The 21543-nt window shown below is 28.8% G+C and overlaps 3 protein-coding genes across 3 annotated transcripts; 2 read left to right on the top strand and 1 right to left on the bottom strand.

Moving 5' to 3' along the window:
* The first annotated feature begins 23 nt into the window (after window positions 1-23).
* LOC100165196 (kinesin-like protein KIF23) lies at window positions 24-5975 on the top strand. Its single transcript, XM_001942738.5, has 15 exons — window positions 24-166; window positions 1178-1732; window positions 1807-1959; window positions 2020-2212; window positions 2333-2471; window positions 2529-2737; window positions 2804-2908; window positions 2970-3070; window positions 3126-3265; window positions 3388-3491; window positions 3569-3673; window positions 3909-4055; window positions 4708-4887; window positions 4957-5208; window positions 5279-5975. Exons 2-15 carry the CDS (start codon window positions 1179-1181, stop codon window positions 5489-5491), a joined length of 2595 nt encoding a protein of 864 aa, XP_001942773.2. The 5' UTR covers window positions 24-166; window position 1178; the 3' UTR covers window positions 5492-5975.
* A 303-nt stretch (window positions 5976-6278) lies between these two features.
* LOC100163111 (BTB/POZ domain-containing protein 7) lies at window positions 6279-13139 on the bottom strand. Its single transcript, XM_008187252.3, has 11 exons — window positions 12946-13139; window positions 12176-12340; window positions 11311-12096; window positions 11110-11245; window positions 10882-11045; window positions 10583-10809; window positions 10203-10522; window positions 9403-9565; window positions 9160-9338; window positions 8874-9092; window positions 6279-8809 (listed from the first exon to the last, which is right to left on the bottom strand). The coding sequence occupies exons 2-11, from the start codon at window positions 12322-12324 to the stop codon at window positions 8615-8617; spliced, it is 2538 nt and encodes an 845-aa protein (XP_008185474.1). The 5' UTR covers window positions 12325-12340; window positions 12946-13139; the 3' UTR covers window positions 6279-8614.
* A 360-nt stretch (window positions 13140-13499) lies between these two features.
* On the top strand, window positions 13500-17132 carry LOC100161088 (protein SHQ1 homolog). Its single transcript, XM_001942850.5, has 2 exons — window positions 13500-13715; window positions 15661-17132. Exon 2 carries the CDS (start codon window positions 15669-15671, stop codon window positions 17025-17027), a length of 1359 nt encoding a protein of 452 aa, XP_001942885.1. The 5' UTR covers window positions 13500-13715; window positions 15661-15668; the 3' UTR covers window positions 17028-17132.
* The last annotated feature ends 4411 nt before the right edge of the window (window positions 17133-21543 follow it).

Here is a 21543-nt window from a genome sequence, read left to right as displayed (position 1 = left end):
CGAACAATGCCAACCGCTGGGCGCTGAAGGCTGAGCCCGTCAAAATAATGGATATGAATGACTGAATTTAACGGTCGTTTATTCGTTTTCGTTAGTCGTTGTTGATAATCTCACGAATTATTGGTGTAAAAGTATTTCAGTAAATTAGTTAATGAACAACACTAAAGTAAGTACACACCGATTACATAATTTGTTTTGAACATTTTGTACAAGTTGAATTATAATATTAAAATATCCATTTTGTACAGTAGAGCTACACAGTCGACCTAGAAACAATTCGTTAAATATACTTAGATGGCATGGCCATCCTATACTGCTATATCTCGATAATAAGATAGTTTTTTAGTTAAAGGATTATTGATTGTTTAGACCTGGACTTTTATATACGCATATTTGCTACATATCAAATAATTCTGATCAAATATCTTGACTTTTTGCAATCCATTGATTCTATAGTTATTCGATATTCCTTTTGCTCATTTGATCAAAAATTAATACCAAGTTACATAATCCCACCTAGTTTCACAAAAGATCCATATTTTATTAACATTAAATAAAATAATATGTTGCTCAGTTTGGTTATATATATAATTTTAACTTTTATAATTAAGCTACCTTGTGACTGAGATAATTTAACGATCGACTGGAAAAATTTATTATTTTCTGATTACTTTATGTAATAATTTATTAATTTTGTAACATGAGTTGGTTTTGCCTCCTAAAGGTATTTTGGAAAGTTCTGACCCATTGTGTGTGACATTACAGTTACAAAAAAATAAGATTTTAAAACCACGGTTGTAAATATATTAACTGTGGACAAGATTGGTATGATTGGCCATGGTGTATATTTCCCATAAAAATTATACCAAAATATTTCATCCTGGTTTAAGTATAATAAAATATGGCAACCATTATTTTTCAAATTTTGTATGCATATACACCTTTGAATATTATACAATACGTATGCATAATCATCCTGAACCTATTGATTATCAATACTTCTTCTAAATGTCTTAATGTACAATTTCATGATTTCTGATATTTACTTATTAAACTACCAATACAATAGTAAATAAGTATAATTATAAGAGTATATACATAGTATAATATGTATAACAACTTTTATTTACAATGTATGACCGATTCCAACTATATTTGTTGATATGTATTAAAATAGAATGAAGAGAGTTGGGAACCAACCAGCTAAAATTCAAAAAAAGTATAGAGTAGAAGATGATGCGAAAGATCCTATTCAAGTTTATTGTCGAATTCGCCCTGTACAGTCCAATTTAGAATCGTCATGTATCAAAGTCTTGTCCGATACTGAAATACAAATATATTGCTCACCAGATGATAGAGGAATATCCAGAGAAGGACAATTCAGTTACAAGAAAATATTTACTGAATATGAGTCCCAAGATGTGGTCTTTCAAAATATGGGATTGCCACTCATTGAACAACTTTTGGCAGGAAAGAGTAGTTTAATATTTGCATATGGAATATCAGGTAGTGGCAAATCTTACACAATGACTGGTAACCAGGAAGATGGTGGTATTGTTGGAAGATGCTTTGATGTCATATTCAATTCTATTCAAAATTACCAAGCTGGAAGGTATACTTTTAAACCTGATAAACTTAATGGATTTGATGTACATAGTATGGAAGACATTTTATTTTTTAAATCTGAGGAATTCAAAAACAATGTTAAAAACCCTACAAAAACATCAAAAAAGTAAGGATAATTAAATTTGTTTCATATCTCGGAAAAAAAATTTAATATTATAAAAATTTAAATATTAATTCTAGAAAAGACGGAGATGCAGATCGTGTACCGTTTAACTATAAAGTTACAGATATAGAACAAGATGTAGCATATTCAGTCTTTATAAGCTACGTAGAAATATATCATAATTATGTTTATGATCTTTTAGAAGATGTATCTGATGGAGAAATAAGACGGTAAATAAATAATCCGATTTATATCTATAATTAATTTTAATTTATATGGTTATTTAATAGAAACAGTAAAATAATAAGGGAAGATGCTAATGGGAATATGTATGTTCATGGAGTAAATGAACAAGAAGTAGTTAATGCAGTTGACGCTTTTGAATGGTTAAGAAAAGGTCAATTGAGAAAGCGTACTGCACCAACCTTTTTGAACATGGACTCCAGTCGCAGTCATACAGTTTTTACTATACGAGTTGTACAAGTGAGTACTTTTTTTAAAGAATATATTGTTGAATGTAAATTCAAAATATTAAGTTGTACCTTTAAAGTATATAAAAATATTATTATACTTGTATATTAATATTATAATTAAATATAAAAGGCACCTTTGGATACTGATGGTGTAAGTATAATTCAAGATAAGAAATATACAGTTGTGAGTCAGCTGTCACTAGTAGATTTAGCTGGAAGTGAACGAGCTGGGAAAGCAAAAACAACTGGACAAAGACTTCATGAAGCTGGTAAGAATTTTTTTATTATTTTATTTTATACATAATTTTTATTTAACGTTTTTACAGGAGAAATAAATAAGTCACTATCAAATTTGAAACAATGTCTTAAAATATTATACGAAAATCAGTCTTCTAGCAATTTAAGGAATATTGCTGAAAAAATCCCTTACAGAACATCACGTCTTACACATCTGTTTAAAAGTTTTTTTGAAGGTTCTGGTTCAATCAGAATGTTAATTTGTGTTAACCCTTTGTCTGAATATACAGAGCTTTTGGTAAATAAAAAGCAAATTAATTTTATTTCATTATTTTATTTAAATAATTTTGTTATCAACATACAGCCTGTTCTACAATTTGGTGAAATGTCTGGAAGTGTTCAAGTCAAACGAACAACACCATTACGTATGGATATAGGCTTGACTCCAGGAAGAAGAAAAGTCATTGATGTATGTGATAATACATAACATTATTTTATGGTATCTGTTCCTAATATAAGCACAATTTCAGATTCAATCTATTAACCGCATCCCGTGCGTCATTGAAGAAGATGCTAGATTTCCACAAGACAATAAAATTAATTATGAATCAAAAGAAAACTGTTTTGGAAGGTAATTTCAACTAATACACTGTATATAAAAAATATAACTATGATTTTTTTTGCAGTTATTTTAATTTGGGACCTCCATTGCCAGATTTGGAAGTAGATGATTTACTAGATGATGAGAAGAGAAAAGAATTAGTCACTGCTCTTGATCAGAGAATTAAAAAAAAGGATGAACTTCGTGAAATATTGATTACTCAGAGTATGATAAAATTATTTTAAATATATCTATTACTTTAATTAATTTGTTTTTTATTTTAAAAAATATAAATATTTATAATGACAAAAAAAAAATAGAATTAATTATTTTTTTTCTGTTGGCAGGTAATGACATTCGATCACAGATAGTTTTCTTAGAAAGCAATTTTGCAGGTGCAAAACAAGAAATAAATTCATTGCAAATTCTAAGAGACCAAGATACCAATAAAGTATTAATAATCAAATAATCAAACTTATTTTTAACACTGGCGATTATTACTAATAATATGTATAATATTTTATGTAGGTTAAGCAATATCAAAACAAATCATTTTTACTAGAAAATGAAATGGCGTCGCTAAAAAGAAAATTAGAATTTTTGGATAGTGAGAACAAAAGATTAAAATCAGATGTAAGTTCTAAAAAATATACTGTAATAGAACTATACATTTATCTAACCTGTATATTGTATGGACTTAAATTAGATCAGGTCTTGCCTTGTTTATTCTCATCTCAGATCTTTTAGCTAAAAAAAAATGTAATTTATTGACTATATCAAAGATTAAAGACATATTTGTTGTATACAGTCAAAATGATGTTAGCTCATAAATTATATCTGTTAATTTTTTTAACTTTTACATTTCTAGTTAAATGCAAAAGACAACATGCTAAATCAAGTTTCAGTGGATAAAGATCTGTTAAAACAAAAGTATAATACTAAAATTGTTAAAAAACAAGAACAGTTGTCCAGAGAGTTCAAAGATAAATGGAAGGTTCAAGAAAATGAGTTTGAGGTTTGTATAGTATTTTTTATTGTTATTTAAAAATAAATAAAAAGCAGTTACCTGTAGTTTAAAGGATGAATTTTAACAAAGATTTTTTTTAAAAATGTAAATCTCAGATCATCTTCCAGTTTCTAAGATTATTATTCAAAAAACATCCTTGTACACAAATTGTGTATGCTAATTAATAATTGTGTGTCAAAGCCAGTTAATTTAGGGGTAAAAATTGTGGAAATTTCTTGGTCTGTTGTACAGCAGCCATACAAAAGGTAGTAGGCACTACGGAAAAATAAAATCATACCATTTGAATTTTGAGTAATCAAACATTACCTCAAAAAAAAAAATATCTATTTAGGTTGCATAGAAGATAGAACTCTAATTTTTGAATTTAAATTTTATAAAGCCAGAAAAATACTTGTCAATTTTTGATAACTTAAACATATATTACAGCTACTAAAATAGTTTTTTAAATTTGATTCACTAATTCAACCTATCTAAAGTCTTATTAAATTTAATCAAAATATGACTGCATATTTCATGAGGTGTAAAGAGTTTTTGTAGTAAAAACGGTTTGGTTCCCATTCCCATAACTTCAATATGATTTCACTCCTAAAATTATTTTTGAAAGTATTCATTTATTATTATTTGTATATTACATTCTCAGGCTAAACTACAAGATAAGAAACGCAAATTAAGACACATCAAAAATATAGTGGAAAGCACAGAAAATATTCCTGGCCATTTTTCCAGGCGTATTGTGAAAAGAACCCTATCTGATGAAAGTTTAAACAAAATAGAGCCAGTTGTGAACAATGATGTACCCTCAGATTCAAAACAAAACGAGGTAACTTAAATATTTTAAATAAATTGTTCACAGTTGCCCACGTGGAAATAATAATTATTTAACTTTTAGCCATCACAAGCAACATTAAGGTACTTACGTTCAAGACGATCGAAATCATGTGACCCTCATGATCGTTGGATTGAACACAAACCTCCAGTTCCTATTCCCTTGCAAACTATCATGCAACCCAAGATGAAAAAGCGCAAATCCGTTACCAAATTGACAGATGCCAAAACAGTATCGAACAATGGTGCATCAAAATATTGTTTATTGACACAAGGATCAGATGAACAAGGCGTTCCAGAAGCTAAGCTATATAAAGTATTTTATACCTTTTTTAATAATTATTATTGTCAATAACACTAATATTGATTGTTTTGTAATTTGTTAGGCTGATATTATACAAACGATGGGTGGAGGTGCCCAGGTTGTGTTTAATGATGTCGAAACGTTAAAACAGGATTCGCCACTGGGCGGATCTCCGGTGAAAAACCGTATCCAGGCATATAATAATGAAGTAAAGGCTCATAGAGGCGGTCCAGATGATGTACAAGCAAAATGCTATGGCATCCAAGGAGGGTTTACTCCAACATCAAGGAAATGAACTAATAAAATAAATCGTATATCATAACAAATTACAAAGAATAGTATATTAAATTTAAGGAGAATTGGCTAACGTATGTGATATCAATTTTAAATTGCTTTATTATTATTATTATTATATATTCATAAATATTAATTATAAATTGTACATAACATTACTTTAAGAACTTTAAAGTTTTATGTAACTTACTATTTGTAAACAGATTTTTTTTTATATCTTAATTTGACAGTGTAAGGACTAAGGAATCAATTCCATACAAAATGCCATCTCAATGATAGTTTCTGTTCTACATTAATGTCAGTATGATTTGCTTTTTATATATATTTTGAATGTTTTTTTTAATTCACTCTAAAATCAATTGTTTTTTTTTTAAATTTTTGTACTATAGTTTTTTGGCATTATATAATTATTATTATTTATTTATAACTAAGTTTTACCTGCAGCAATGTTGTGAAATATTTTTATAATATATTATATACTACAATAATATGTGTATTAAATGAAGTATAGTCTTTTATTGATTTTTTCTTAAGTAAATTCATATTAACATAAGAAATATATTTTTCTACTTTAGAAATCAATAACTTAACATCACATCAAGGGAATGGAGTTGGAAGAGCAATACATAGATAGGAATATAATATGTATTTTATCTTATTTCTTGTGTGTTACAACTTGCAATTGGGATTGATGTACCATTAAGTTATCATAGAGGTTTAGGGTGAATTTTGACCATTCATTAGTACTGAATGCCAAAATATGAAAAAGAAACAGCATTTAAACAATATTTTTTGTATACGTATTTTAATCACAAAAACAAATTTATTGTAACAAACATCAAATATCGACAGAACAGGTTTGTACAGTACACGATAATGATATTGTTTCAATTGGTATAATATAATATACAATTTTAAATTAACCTAGTCCTAAAGATTTGTTTATCGTCATCCGTATATTTTAGAACTATTATTAAATGAAAATGCATACCATATTAAAATAAGTTAAATTAAGTACAATAATAAAAAAAACAAGATGGTTCTATTAACAATATAAAGTTTTCTTCCATTATACACCATATAATATTAATGATAAAAATTAAATGCTACCGTAATGTTAAATACATACATTTGTATATAATATAACAGACCATAGTTGTACAACTATGGTAACACCCGTGAAAGGAATAAGTTAACAATAGATATCGTAAGCTAATAATAATATATTGTGAGGCCGGTTTTCATAGAAAACGACAAGACTAGAATCACAGACGGGCAAGGAAAATCAAATAATATCTAAGGTATACACAGAAATTAATAGGTATATAATAATATATAGCTAATTTAATATTCTTAACTTAATTTTGTTTAATTGTTATGTACTTTTTTATTTTTCGATTTTTAATGACAAGACGGGTTGTTTGGTCCCTAAGCATTAAAACATAATTAGATAAAATCAATTTTTATTTGTTTTATATTTATTACTTTACATGTAACGGTCAATTTGTTTTGAGCGCAGGTGTATAACATTATTTTCTATGACAATCGAAGAAATAAAATGGATTCACATTTACATGTATTTGAATTTTTTGAACAAAGAATTGATAAGGGTTGAACCCTTGGTTAATAAAATTTAAAATCACTATTCGTAGACATAGAAATTAACAAGAAATATATTTAATATAGATACAGTTATTGTATTGGATGAATGCCCAGGTCACAAAACACAAGTTTGGTTTTTAATCGACATTTTTTTTTTTTTTTTTTTTTAATTCGGATTCCTTTACACACACTTGTGACTTTAATTGTAGGAATAATTTTCCAAATTACTACCACCTTGTTTACAATTTCAAAAAAAAAATACATCGATTAAAAACTGATACATATATTTATACGCCACCGTGTTATTGCCACTTACTGGGATGTTAATCTAAAACTGTGTATATACAAAAATATATAAATTTCAGGATTTCAATCAGGTACAATATAGAAAAAGAATAAAAACGGATAAAAATAATTGTTATTAAATAATTTAGCTATTCAATTATAAATTTAAATATATATATATATATCAGTGCTGATGTTACTGCATCATTCTCGAGGACTTTAAATGAAATACTCTTTCTTTGCGTGCAAAAACTAAAGAGAATAAAATTAATTTTAAAACAATTTGTGTACTAGGCAGCTGGCAAGAATAAACGCGGACGGAACGAGCGTCGCACTCTTAATACATATAGTAATATATTTACAATACACTAACACATGGGTCATTATTGAAAGAGATGAAGAATACTAAAAATTGATAAAAAATTATTCGATTCGCAAAGGCTATTAAAAAAACTATATAACATAAACATAAAAAAAACAATAGACATTAGTTAACGACAGTAAAGAAGACTTTGTACCACTAGCGACGGGTACAAAATAAAATATAATAAATCTATGGATTTAACTGAAGAGAAACATAGAATTTACAATTCAGTAGATAAGCAGAAGAAACACATTTATGCAACACATGAACACAATAAAAGTTGTATAGTAAAAATAATTAAAACGAATGAGAAGAAATGAAAATATTAAAGAAAAGAATTAGTTAGAAACTTAATTTTTTCAGTCAACTGATTTTTAAACATAACATAATTGATACGTTATTAATTATAAACAATGATAATGAAAAATGGTAATAATAATAATAGTAGCAATAATACTCAATTGAAATCTATGCTGCTCACATTTGAGAAGAAAATTATTATGATACTATACTTGAGCTTGATAAAATTTGAGAATCAGCAGCTAATGAAATGTATACATATGAAACTTAATGAGATAGTATCAAATTATTGACTAACAGTTATCCATGTTAAACAAATGGACAACTGTTACACAATTAGTATTGCACTCCGAATGAAGAAAATTACATTGATTATAAAATAGCTCATACTATTTATGATCAAAGATAATGTTAACAGTATCTCTCAATTCCTCTTTAAAACTTAATGCTATAATACAATTGGTTTGAAATTGTTTGCTCCCCCTCCCCTATTTATTAGCTTGCAGTCAAGCTAAAATTAATTCTACTAACTATAACAAGAAATCTTACAGATAAAATTAGATTTAGTATAATCTAAATGAAATGTTTAGGAGGAGGAGGCGTTTTATATGGCGACTGATTGGGTGAACTATCGCCCAAGTCTAATCTCAACTCAACTTCAGGGCCAAGAATTGGACATATGTTTAATTGGTCCAAAGAAAGTGATACGGCTGCAACGTCAGGCATGATTACTTGCTCTCCTCGGCCATCAAAATCATCATCTTCATACTAATAAATTTTGATTGCCAAAAATAAGTAAAAAAAAAAAAGAGTTCAAGTCATAATTACTTACTCTGATATTATTAGTGTATCGTAAAGATGACGCCATATCATTTACAACATATGGTCTATGTTGTTTTCTTAATTTTTGCTGTGCGTACATGGATGGTAAAGTACTAGTTCCTAAACCTTTTCGTTTTTCTTTTCTTGTGCGACTGCTTCGAGATCTTGTACTTTCTTTTGGTTTATCGTCAGGACCTCCACCACAGTAGCATACAGAACTAGCAGCTTTCTAATTATTAAACATATTGTATTAAAAAATGTTGAATTCGAAAATTTGATTGAAATATTGATAATACCTCTAAAAGATAAGCAACAGGGTCTGGTAAATTGAACTCTCGAACAACTCTTAATCTTATTTGATGATTGATTTCTTGTCGACTAGATAAAGGCAGTGATATTGCTCGTTGACAACCAGGGGCAGATCTCAGTTTCTGGTCACGTTTAACCATAGCATTCATGGTTGACACATCTGGTGCTAAATACAAATTCATGATTTTAGAAATAACATAGCAGTTTAAAATAATATATTATTATTATACTTGGTATTGAAGCTGTTAAGACATCAAGAGATGAAAGACCATATGATGATGGTGTAGGTTTTTCTTCTATCATATACAAAGTGTCAGGTATACCATCAGGCATATATCTTGTTCGGCGTACAAGTTCCTCGTCCTCTCTTAACATTTGATCTTCAAATAATGACTAAACCAAACAAAAAATCCATAACAATTTTAAATGGAAAATTCTGTTAAAATAAACAACAAATTGAGTATAACATATTAATATAAATATCTAATTATCTTACTCGTCATCAAAAACATTTGAATTCATTTACATTTTAAAAAGTCTCAAATTCTCAATGTAACATAATGAACATTTCAGGGAGCAAGCAAATTAGGTTTCAGGTAACAATAGTTTATAGCTAGTTTATTTTAATTTGAATTGCAAAAACAGAAATAAATCATACGAAAGTATAAATATATCCATGATTCTTAGCCCTAACCAAGGGTAGCCATTCGTCCCAGATTAACCGACACGTTACCGGAAAAAATAAATAAATATTAATATATATACATAATTACTTATTTTTTATGAGAACAATTCAATTTTGTTGTCCCAGATTTCTTAAAATTTAATCTGGCCACCTTAACCTAACTTTAAGTTTGGTCCCATCAAATTTTTAAATACTAATAAATTAATTACTATTCTTTATTATTTATAATAAATGTTCAGGATGTAGTCTAGTACAAAATACAAATAGCTTTCTTTATTGTTAATAATGAGCAATACCAAAAATTGTCAATTAAAAAAGCAAATCTTACTACTATGATTAACTTACTTTAATTTCATCATAGTATGGAATAAATAACCTAGGTCTCACATAAAGCCCAGACGGATGTCTAATCCAAGCATTGATTCTGGACATATGATGAGACAATATTGGCGAATCATTACCAATCATATGGCTTGGTGGTGAACTCACTAAGCCTCTTCTTATCGCTTGGGTCAAAGTCTCATGTTCTGTGGGAATAACATGATCCATACGCACCAAAGGTAAGAGCTCAGATAATATTTCACGAAGTTCTACATCACTTAAATCTCGTTTCTTTACACCCTTTCGGCTAACAGAATGTGTTGTTTGACTAACTAAATTTGGTTCTAAAATCAATTGAATAAATTATAAAACAATTATAAAGTTGAACACTTGAAATTTAATACCTCTATCTTCCATGCGTCTAATCAATTCATGTTCACCCCATTTGAGAACCGCTTGTAAAACCTCAAGTTCACTTGTTTGTAAGAAATTACTCTTTAAACAGTCTATTAGATGAGCTTTGTCGAGTTGGTACAAAACAGGACTATTAGCAACTTGAGAAAATTCTTCACGTAAAAAATGCTTTGCTTGGCGATGAACCCATGCTGACCCGTGCGGCAAACTTCCCCACCTGTGAATAATTTTTAATATTATTAAATGATAAAATTAATAAATCAACATCATAATATTTAAATAGAATTACCTAAGCACTCCTGGAAGTGACTCTAGTGTAAGCCATTCTAGTATAAGATCCTCACAACCCTGGGACACTATTTCTAATTCTAGGAAACGACCAATCTGATACAATTCCATAGCTTCGTCTAAAGGACTTGGCCTAACACGTCCTGTATTAGTTAGAGCTTCAACCTAAGACAAAATATAGTCTTAAGTATTTTTAGGCACATAATATATAACATTGCATTATACTTACTTCACTTAAACTGCCAGCAGAAGAACCACACCCAGAACCTCTAAGTATCAAAGACAAATCAACTGTATCTAAATAAATTGCATGTAACAGTACTCTTGCGTATCGTTTTGGAATAACTGACTCATCTAGTACTATTCTAAAATATTTGAAAAATAATTAGTATATTATAAACAAATAATTGTTGATAAATGTTGTTCAAACCTTGTAGGAATGTGTAAAGCTCTTTCAGTATGTTCTTCACCAGATTTAGTCCTTCGTTGAATAAGATTCCTAAAAAATGGCGACCTAGCACTAAGAATAGATTTATGACAAGGCAATTCAAGTTTAGGTTGAAAACCATATTCAGATCCAGTAGATTCTGGCCTTCGATCTGAATATCCTTCTGGAATAAACACAAGTGCAGCATCTGCATAGTCACCAGTTTCCAACAGGTATCTTAAATCATTTTCTAACACATTTGGTGTACCAAGTTCATCACCAAGTCTCCTCAATAATGCTAAATCTATATCTCCATCTCTTGGAGCTATATCGCCAGTGTATAAAAAACGTAATAATGCTGAAAACATGTCTATATCCACACCAGGCGTCCTCAAATCTAAACAAATACGTGCCCCATAACCAGGACACCCTAAAAGCAATTCACGGAAATATGGACAACGAGCTGACAGTATTGCTCTATGTACTGGGAAACAAACACCACGAAAAATGAGATCGACGTCTGTACAATACTTATGGTCATATAGAGTAGATAAATCTTGTTTAAATGTAGCAGCTGGAGGTCTTGCTAGTTCTGCTTGTACAGACAAGTCTTTAAGGGCAGCCAATGCTTCATATTCTTCAAGTAAAGCAGTAACTTCAGCTGGTGACCAATCGGATATTAACTCTCTTATGATACGACCATGATTGCACACCTTGGAATACCGACGACGCTTAATAAGCTTCTTTCGCAAAGTAGCAAAACCAGACATACGCATCTTACGTCTCTCCCTAAAGATATAGGTAAATATAAAATTAAAATAAAGAAAAAAGAACAAAAATACTATGAAAAGAAAAAAAATATACTTACTTTATAATAACTCCTGGATAATTTTGAACCTCCACATTTGGATATTCATTGGAAGAAACCCCGGCACCCATTCTGTCGTCTGGCCAAATCCTTTTCGTCATCCCATCATATGACCAGACACAAGGTAACAATGTGAAACATAAGTTCATCACATAGTTATTTTCTCTGAAATATACAAATTAATTTAATGAGGAAATACAGTTCTAGCTAAAATATGAAAATATTAATTGAAGAAAGCTTTCGCATTCCTTTCTACTTATCATATTCAGATACTCCACACATTTACACCAATAACATTTCAATAAGCATAACTTTTAACGGTTAATGCATAGTCAATTAGGCAACATAATATTCTAAATTGTATATGAATTAAAAAACCTATTTACTATACATTATAGTGCCATTCAAAACAATGAACTAAGTAGGTAATTATTAGAAGGTATGGCTATAATTTACTCAATTGTCTCAACTACCTATATATAAAGTGTAGAATCAAATTGTAATATTTCAAATAAAACCATAGTTGCATAAATGATAAATTAAGTTTACTAATTCACATTAAAATTGGGTCAAGTCAATAAGTTACTGTATACAAGAAATCAGTAGTAACAATAACATAAGGAAATCAAACAATAACCATATGGTGTATTATTTAAATCAAAATAATGAGTTAATATTACAAGTTCACAAGAAACGAAACAAATATGTAGTCAAAAAGTACTTCTTGAGTATGTTGTTTTGGGTGTCTTAGAAAAAATTTAGCCACTTACATAAAATGCCCCTTTCTTGACCTCCATTCTTGGAATCATCGAGATGAATTGTACTGGTTGAATACTTTGTAAACTAAATCTTCAGAAGGAGTAACTTTTAGAGTGAAATTTTAGACCGAAACCAAATTTGTTATAAAAATATCCGAGATCCGAATACAAATTTTGCATAGCTGAGAATATTTTGTTCTATTGATAAAAAAAAAAAACATCAACACGCCTACAAAAATGGTTACAACGTCTTTGGAAATTAATTTCCTAGTGAGAACACAAAATATACAAATACCTATAAAAATATTTTGATTATTCAAAAATAAACGATTTCACAATTTAAAAGTGTTGTTGTTACACTAACATTTAATTTGTATTATAATTCAGTTCTATTTAAATTTAATTCGCCAGTAAAAGTTAATTTCTGTATTTTAGTAAGTTGAATCAAGAATTGCATATGAATCATGATTCGTATTAGCTTTGGAAATCTCAATCAATCCAAACATATAGATAACAAAAACATGTGATTAAAGATTAGACAAAAACACGCTGATAATATTAAAATGATAGGTTCCAAATTTCCAATCCATTTCCTACGATCCTATGTGCAGGCTGCCGATGGTAGTTAGAAAATTTGAAATTTTGTGGTTTGTTGTTAAAGTTGTAAAGTTAAATACATGATTACAATAAATGCAATGTATCATTAAGTATTATTCCAAATTTACACCAAATCGCATTTTATTTATTCAGTACACGTTTTGTTCAATCAAATAATAACAGTTGTGAGTATTTTAACAGATTAGATTAAATTGTGTAGGTACACCAACTGACTTAATAAAAGTTATACTAAATCAATGTTATGTATTGATAGATGAGTGAATTAAAAAAAATAAAAAATACATAGTTCAGTAATTTTTTTATAGCTTCTAAAATTTGAATTATTAATTTCTAGTTTAAATATTCTTATTGGTTATGCTGTGAAACTTTTGTTTACAATAATAGGGAATACAATTGTTTAATAAAACCTATATAGCTATTGAAATTTAAATTTTTAATTACTTATAAATTATATAGTGTCATTGCATTGTCTATAGTTTGGTAAGATTCTTAGAATATAATATAACTGAGTAGTTGAATATTTTTAACTATTTGATATATTATGCTGACAGGTTAACCGCATGGTTTACATAAAATTCGGAAACCTAGCTAAAAATAATAAAAAATTAATAACAGGAAATCCCATTCAAAATTCTTTTAAAATATTACAATTGTCAATTTTATTTATTACTATAGTTAAAATATTTTCCTTACAGCCTAAAATTTAAGTATGATGAATATAAGACAAAATTTTTACATTTAAAAGTATATATTGTAAAATTATATAATTTTAAAAGAAAATAATGTTGTCCATCAATAAGATCACTGGGCAATGTCGTTATACAAATTTGACTCAAATTATTTTTTAATTTAAAAAAAACAGATTTATGGCTATCTTCCAATCAATAAAATAGCTTTGCTAATAAAATTGATAGGTACATAATCTATATATTATCTTTGTTCATCTATAGAATTTATTTATATTAAATTATTCTAGCATTAAATATATTAATTAAGCTACTGATTAATTGTATAACTTAAAAATTTAAAATGTTCGGTTACTTAATAAAAATGCATGGGATAAAAAACTAATAATTAGGTATAGTTCTTAAATTACATTATTTATTTTTATAGATCTATAGAATGCTTATGAATTATGATACTTACACAAAAATGTAAAATTATTTGTCTGGCATAAAATTACCCGAATTACTGGTTAAGTACAACAATTCATCAAGTATTCTCAAAAATATTTAGTAGGTATTGCCAACCTGTTGATGAAGTTTCAATATAACAAAACATGAATAATAATTAATTCAAATTATCTAATTATCTAATTATTATCACAGAAGGTAATTAAATTTATGTTTTGGTTAAAGTTGTTGTCATGATTACTTAAGGTAAAAGTAACCTATTATTGTACTTAGTAAGTGACTATAAAAAAATGAATATTTATTACTACTTAATTGTTTAATTCTTTACCATAACTTAACTTTGAAATTATTCATTGTTTATTTTTAACTCATAACCTTGTCTTTTATCTGCTTTTAAATTGATTAAATAACATGCCAACAAAATGCTACATAGATTTAAGTTGGTCATTAAAGCAATTAATCAATTATTGTATTAGATGATAATTCTGAGCAGAGTTTGGATTATTATTGTATTTTGAAACTAAATATTTATAAATAAAATATTAGTCAATATTTTAATTATAGTTTTTTTTTTTTTCTATTCCAATTTCTGTTTGTAACAATTAGATATTTAGGTATATTTTAGAAATTAATTTTATATTGAACTATAAACATAACGTCATGATCCTGCAATAATTATTTGTTATTAAACTATTAGATACAATAATAATATTATTTTATTTAACCTATATTAAAATATCAAAAGGAATATGTAAAAAATTATTCAGACCCATATTGAATCTATGTAACATCTTAAATCAATAAATTTATACTTACATATAATGATTACCTAATTTGATTATTATTATGATCCTAAAATATAAACCTATTTATTTGTAGCTTCTAAGTGAACTTATCTCAATGTATCCTGAATATAAATTAAACATTAAATACTAATATAATATTAATTTAAAATTAATTATTTTTTACTTTTCAGTTTGTACAATGTTAACTCCTAATTTTGAATTGGATCAAACCGATGATTATTTAATCATAAAGATCAAAGCTAGATTTGCTAATGTCAACGAAACAGAAGTTGATGTTAATGGTACTCAAGTCACATTTCATTCCTCTCCATATTACTTACGTCTTAATCTACCTGGTGAAGTGGAAGAAACTGATTCTTCATCAGGGTCTTATGATTGGGAATCATATGTTTTTACTTTTACATTAAATAAAGTAAATCCAGGGGAACATTTCCCAGATTTAAATCTCATAAACAAATTTCTAGCACCAAAAAAAGATTCTCGAACAATTAATCCTTCTATTGAAGTTCTCAATGAAAATTATCATGATGATGATGACAGCGTTATAGATTGTGACTTTTTACAAAATCCTGTATCAGACGACAATATTAGTTGTATGAAATATGGATTTGCCAATCAAACTCAAAACGGATTTAATAATTTTTCTGGTGAATTCTTCGAAATTATTGAAATTAAAGATCCCGATAATTTAAATCTTGGAAAAAGAAAATCGTTGCAAATTGCTTCAGAAATTTCAGAATTTTCTGACGATCATTACTTGGCAGATTTGATGACTGAACCTGATGAACTTAAAGATATATTAAACTTTAAACCATTTTGGTACCATACAACATGTACCTTAAATGATTCTCATACAGATGTTTTAAAAACATTCGGTAATAAAGAATACTTATTGAGCAAAGATGATAAAAAATCAGCCTTACTCTCGCTGGTAGATATCATCTATGCGTATTGTTATTGTATTCGAACAAACTTGGGTGAAGAAAATTCTGAATCACCTTGGATAATCAACAAACTTTCATCTACACTTTCTTGGTTTCGTAGTTTCGAAACGTTTGATGAAACTATTCAGTCGTGCGTCAGACGAAGTTTGTGTTTTCCTCTGTACAGACATTGGGATTTAGGCACTTTAGTGCTCTCTGATGTACGTAAAGTATTTGAAAATGGATGTGTTTGTCTACTCACGTGTTTGTTGGATATATACAAGTTATTTAATTCTAGCGAACCCAGATATGTATTGAACCAACTGTACATTAAAGACTATTGTATATGGATTCAGCAATTGAATAGTACACATTTTGATACTATCGTTAAACTTTTTGAGGAAAATAAAATCAATAAAGGACTTTTACAATTGGATTTAGAAGAATTGGAAGTAGCGGCAATGAGTGTAGAGGAAGACCTAGAGCTAATTAAATCTGAACTTGCGGAAAATGATAACAGCAAAACTATTGAATCTAAATTGGAAAAATTGCAAATTTCAAGCTCTGAGAGTAGTTTAGATTCTGATGACGACGAAGAAGAATCTTCAGAATAACATTTTTTTATTTATATAACTTTGTGCCATTTATTATATTAATGTCTATAGATAATAATTTCATTTATTTGCTATTTAATAAATTGATTTTTTTATATAAATACATTTTTTGTCGAATATTTATTTATAAGAATTGTAAATTCAATCCAAAAGTACTAATTACATTTTATTACGATGCCTAAAAGCTAAAATTACTTAGTTATGTCATTGATTATAAATATCTTATAGTATCCATTTATAATTAATGGTTATATTTACTGATGAATGATGATTTCAAGAGTTTGTAATGTGTAAGTATACATGTTATTACAACATAGATGTACCTATATAGTATTTACCCGTGAAGAGCTGTGTTTATCCTTTTCATCTCACGATAACCAATACTTTCCTATGCCTACCATACGTCCATACCTGTCTACCAATCTATCATAATTACAATAGGTCATAACCTGTTATTGAGTGATTTCATGGTCATGACTCATGCGGACCAACAACAATTTATTGATGACATTTTATTAACAATAATTATAATTTATAAGTATATACTTTTATATAAAGTAAAATAATATTATGTTACTCTGACCAGAAGTACCTATAACTATAAGGTATGTATCTGTCTATACTCGTTGTAGGTACTGTAGTTGTATCACAACCGTATCATTAAAACGATCGAATTGAATAAAATATAATATATATATAGGTAGTATAATCTCAGTGCCATAATAAATAAGGATATCAGTAACTATTATACATAAAAGTGCTTTCTCTTCCTTGTAGAAAAAACCCATGGAACATTTCAGTCATCGTAGAACCTAACCAGTAAGCATATAATTAAAATACGAATTCATAATTTAGTAATAATAAACTAGGTATAAATTTAAAAAAAAATGAAAACCTATGTTCTCATTTTAATCGCAGACGTTTTTTTAAAAAGTTCGAGCCCCTCGTAATGATTCTGATACGAAAATAAAACCTTTGGATATCATATTATTATTATGTAGGTACCTATAATATAACAATAATATGTACTGTACGTCTGTTCCTACTGTTGAGGACGCTGCCCATGCCATTTGTTGCATCCGTCTTACTCTCACACACGTACGACATAACAAATTTTCATCCGCCAGTTTCAATAGTGTCCTATTAGTTTTGATATTATAGTAGATTAAGTTGTTATCGAACATTTAGAGCGATGAAATTATCTGTGCTTAAGCGTCGGCGATTTTTCAATGTCTTAATTTTCAAGCAAGATATTGGTACGTAAAAATGTGAAATATTACAAATTAAAAATTGCTCATATCTCGTTAATATATTTTATAGTCAATAGTATTAGGTATGGACGTATTGGTGAATGGTAAACCTCGGGGCCTGAAATAGTGAGTAGTAGCAAATACGGAATGTGCAATAACAAAATATGCAGTAATGTACTAGCTAATGGACGACTGCTCATTATAGAGGTATGTTTATGATGTAATTTAAATGATAATAATAAGTATTAATAACGACCACGACAATTTGTGTATTTTTTCATTTCGGAAAAAACAACAACAAAACCAGTGTTTCTTTTATATTTTATTATTTCAACATAACTATAATACATATTATTAGACAAAGATAAATTTCATTATTATTATTATTATAATTATTACGAAAAAACAAATTTAAAAAACTTCAAAGTACCTACATACCTATACAAACGCAGGCACGGATCCAGAGCAAAGGTCTGGGGGGGGCCAACATTTTTTTTACAACACAAATTCAATTATAATAAAATATTATACTATATTCTTAATTTAAAAATGTTGTCATAATAGTAAGTATAGGTAATTCATGTGATAAATAAATTATAGATTATTTTTAATATATAAAACGACAATGTGAAAAGAAGTTAAGAATTAAGATTTTGTTTATTTGTTATTTAATATATAATATTTAAATTTATAAAAAAAATATGTCTGGGGAAATGCAATACATTACCTTAAAATGTTTTACTATTCGTAACTTTTTACAATCAACCACAGCTGTCGAGTCTCACTCGCATGAGTTGTATAGGTACTATAATATTGTACCACAGACCTTAAAATAGGAATTATTCAATTATAGTCTTAATAAACGGTATTTAGACGTTTCCCCCCCCCCGTGCCTCCCCCGGCTGATATTAGGGGTACTGGACTGAGACATTTCCCCCCTGAATCGAACGTATATATTTCTTACACATAATAATAGGTTGGAAAATAGGTTCTTTTGTTTTACCCGAAATATACGATCATCATAATCTATAAACCATCACCATTCACGTTATGAATTTATTAGTTACTAGGTATCCAATTAAATGGGTTTTTTTTTTAGTCCGGGTGACAACTGACAGGTCGTTTTAATGGTAATTAAAATTAATGTATAAACATAATTACATATAAACTAACATAATATTAATTAGTCAAAAAGTAAACAGGTAAAATATTAAAACAGGTAGGCATATGACATAAAATACAGGGGCGGACTGGCCCAGGGTGCTATACACCAAGTAGCACCCCGGGCCCCCGTTTGTATTTATGATCTGGGCCCCCGATTACCACAGTCGGTATACGGTATAATACTGGTATAATACGGTATTATACAAAATAAAATTAAATAACATATTTCAACATCTCTACAAATAAACAACATGTTATTCTTAATTTTTTTTTTATATTTACTTATAAAACTAAGGGCTCTTTCCTAATTTAGGTAGGTTTGAAAAAAAAATTAGGGGCCCCTAATTAATTTTGCAACCCGGGCCAAAAATAGCCAGTCCGCCCCTGATAAAATATGAAATAATGTAATAATGGTGACAATGGTTGGTATTCTAAAGGTAACGTATAAAATTGTGTTTTTAAATTTCGTCACTCCAAAATTCTGCCATCTTTATAGCCTTGTTCTTTGCGACTTGTAAGTCTGTTATGTCACATTTTACTGATCATTCATTGTAGTTTAGCAGGTGCGACATTGTCTGGGACTCTCCGTATAAACAGTTCGTGTCTTCCTTCCCCTCGCTTATTCCCAATTTTTTTAGGTTCTCCCTCGAACGTACAACTCATGTACGTAAGCGGTTTAGTGCCATCCAGATCATCCATTTATTGTCATGTCCTATAGTGGTAACTTCTCCTCGACTATGTTTTGCTTGCTCTCAACATCCCATAATTTTTATCTTGCTGTCTGTGGATTATCTTCTAATTTATTCGTGCATTTTAGGAAGCTCTTTCTTAATTTTAGTCGGAAACCTCCAACTTGTGTGTTATACTTCGGGTACTTTTCATCCGTGATCTTTTTCGTCCATTCTACTAGCAATTTGTCAGTTGACTACGTACCTATATGTGGTGGCGCTATTCCTGCTAGAGGATATAGTTTGTCTACTGGTGTTGGCTTTATGCAGCGAAGCAGCCTGTTAATTTTTGTAATGCGTACCGTTTCATTTAACGCAGTACCTAACAATTTGTGTAGTGTGTGTTGATCTACCTCACACCGGGCATGCATATTCAGCCACAGAAAAACATAGAGCTAGTCAGGGACGGCCTGGCCCACCGGGATACCGGGAAGTTCCCGGTGGCCTGACCTATTGGAACTTGCTATTGGCCTGACGGATGCATGACATTATTTTTTTAAATAATCAGTGTTTCTTTATACTAAATAAATATACTTACTAGTGTTAATTCTAAGCAATACTACAAGAAGAAAATCCTAATATTAAATAGTATAGTAATATAGTATATTATAATATAGTAGGTATACCTGGTTGTTTTGGAGTTTTAAACTGTCCAAGAATTTTGTGGTGCCGGTGAGGACTAGGTGATTATGTATTTAACCAAACACGCTTAATACAATAGTTAATACAATAAGTTATTACTACTTACTAATTTTTATTAATAGGCAATAGCAATAATAATTGCTTAGGTATTTAAGATTGATATATTTTGTGACGCATAAACGCATCATTATTATTGCGTACCCATATATGCTTCGATCTTCGTCTGATCGTCCGTGAGAATGTGACTACTTCGTGCACTGCACGAGCGTGAGTCTCTCTCTACATTTTTTCATGCTCTATTTTTTTTTTTATCTTAAAGACTTTTCGGTCGGATCAAAATCCGAATTTTCATTTTACTTCAAGTAGTGTTAGCAAGGTGGATTCTAAAAATAACAAATATTGTGCTTTATTCAAATGCATAATTTCACTTCTATATAATAATAATTTAGAAAATATTTATGGGCAGTCACACTTAAATGTTGACACTGATTTATGGACTGTTTTTTTGTGGTCTTCTAACATATAATAAAAACTAAAAGGTTAGATAGGTAAATAAATAATTATAACCCCCCCCCCCAAAAAAAAAAAAAAAAAACTGACGTAGACATACAAATTTTGCCTGGGTAATACATTTTCCTGGCCTAAATTTTTCTCCCAGGCCGTCCTTGGAGCTAGTGCAGAGATTCTAACTGTTTCGGGATGAGTTGAGAGAACGTGTCCGTTCAGTGGCGG

This window comes from Acyrthosiphon pisum, chromosome A3 (genome assembly GCF_005508785.2).
Source record: "Acyrthosiphon pisum isolate AL4f chromosome A3, pea_aphid_22Mar2018_4r6ur, whole genome shotgun sequence".
NCBI classification, from domain to species: domain Eukaryota; kingdom Metazoa; phylum Arthropoda; class Insecta; order Hemiptera; family Aphididae; genus Acyrthosiphon; species Acyrthosiphon pisum.
This window is presented reverse-complemented; position numbering and strand designations above follow the sequence as displayed.

Coding starts and splice junctions, on each gene's coding strand:
- LOC100165196 (XM_001942738.5), top strand. CDS start 1,179: ATGAAGAGAGTTGGGAACCAACCAGCTAAAATTCAAAAAAAGTATAGA. Junction 3,492..3,568: donor GAGACCAAGATACCAATAAA/GTATTAATAATC, acceptor TATTTTATGTAG/GTTAAGCAATATCAAAACAA. Junction 4,056..4,707: donor TTCAAGAAAATGAGTTTGAG/GTTTGTATAGTA, acceptor TTACATTCTCAG/GCTAAACTACAAGATAAGAA.
- LOC100163111 (XM_008187252.3), bottom strand. CDS start 12,324: ATGAACTTATGTTTCACATTGTTACCTTGTGTCTGGTCATATGATGGG. Junction 12,097..12,175: donor TATCCAGGAGTTATTATAAA/GTAAGTATATTT, acceptor CTATATCTTTAG/GGAGAGACGTAAGATGCGTA. Junction 10,523..10,582: donor TAGACGCATGGAAGATAGAG/GTATTAAATTTC, acceptor AATTGATTTTAG/AACCAAATTTAGTTAGTCAA.
- LOC100161088 (XM_001942850.5), top strand. CDS start 15,669: ATGTTAACTCCTAATTTTGAATTGGATCAAACCGATGATTATTTAATC.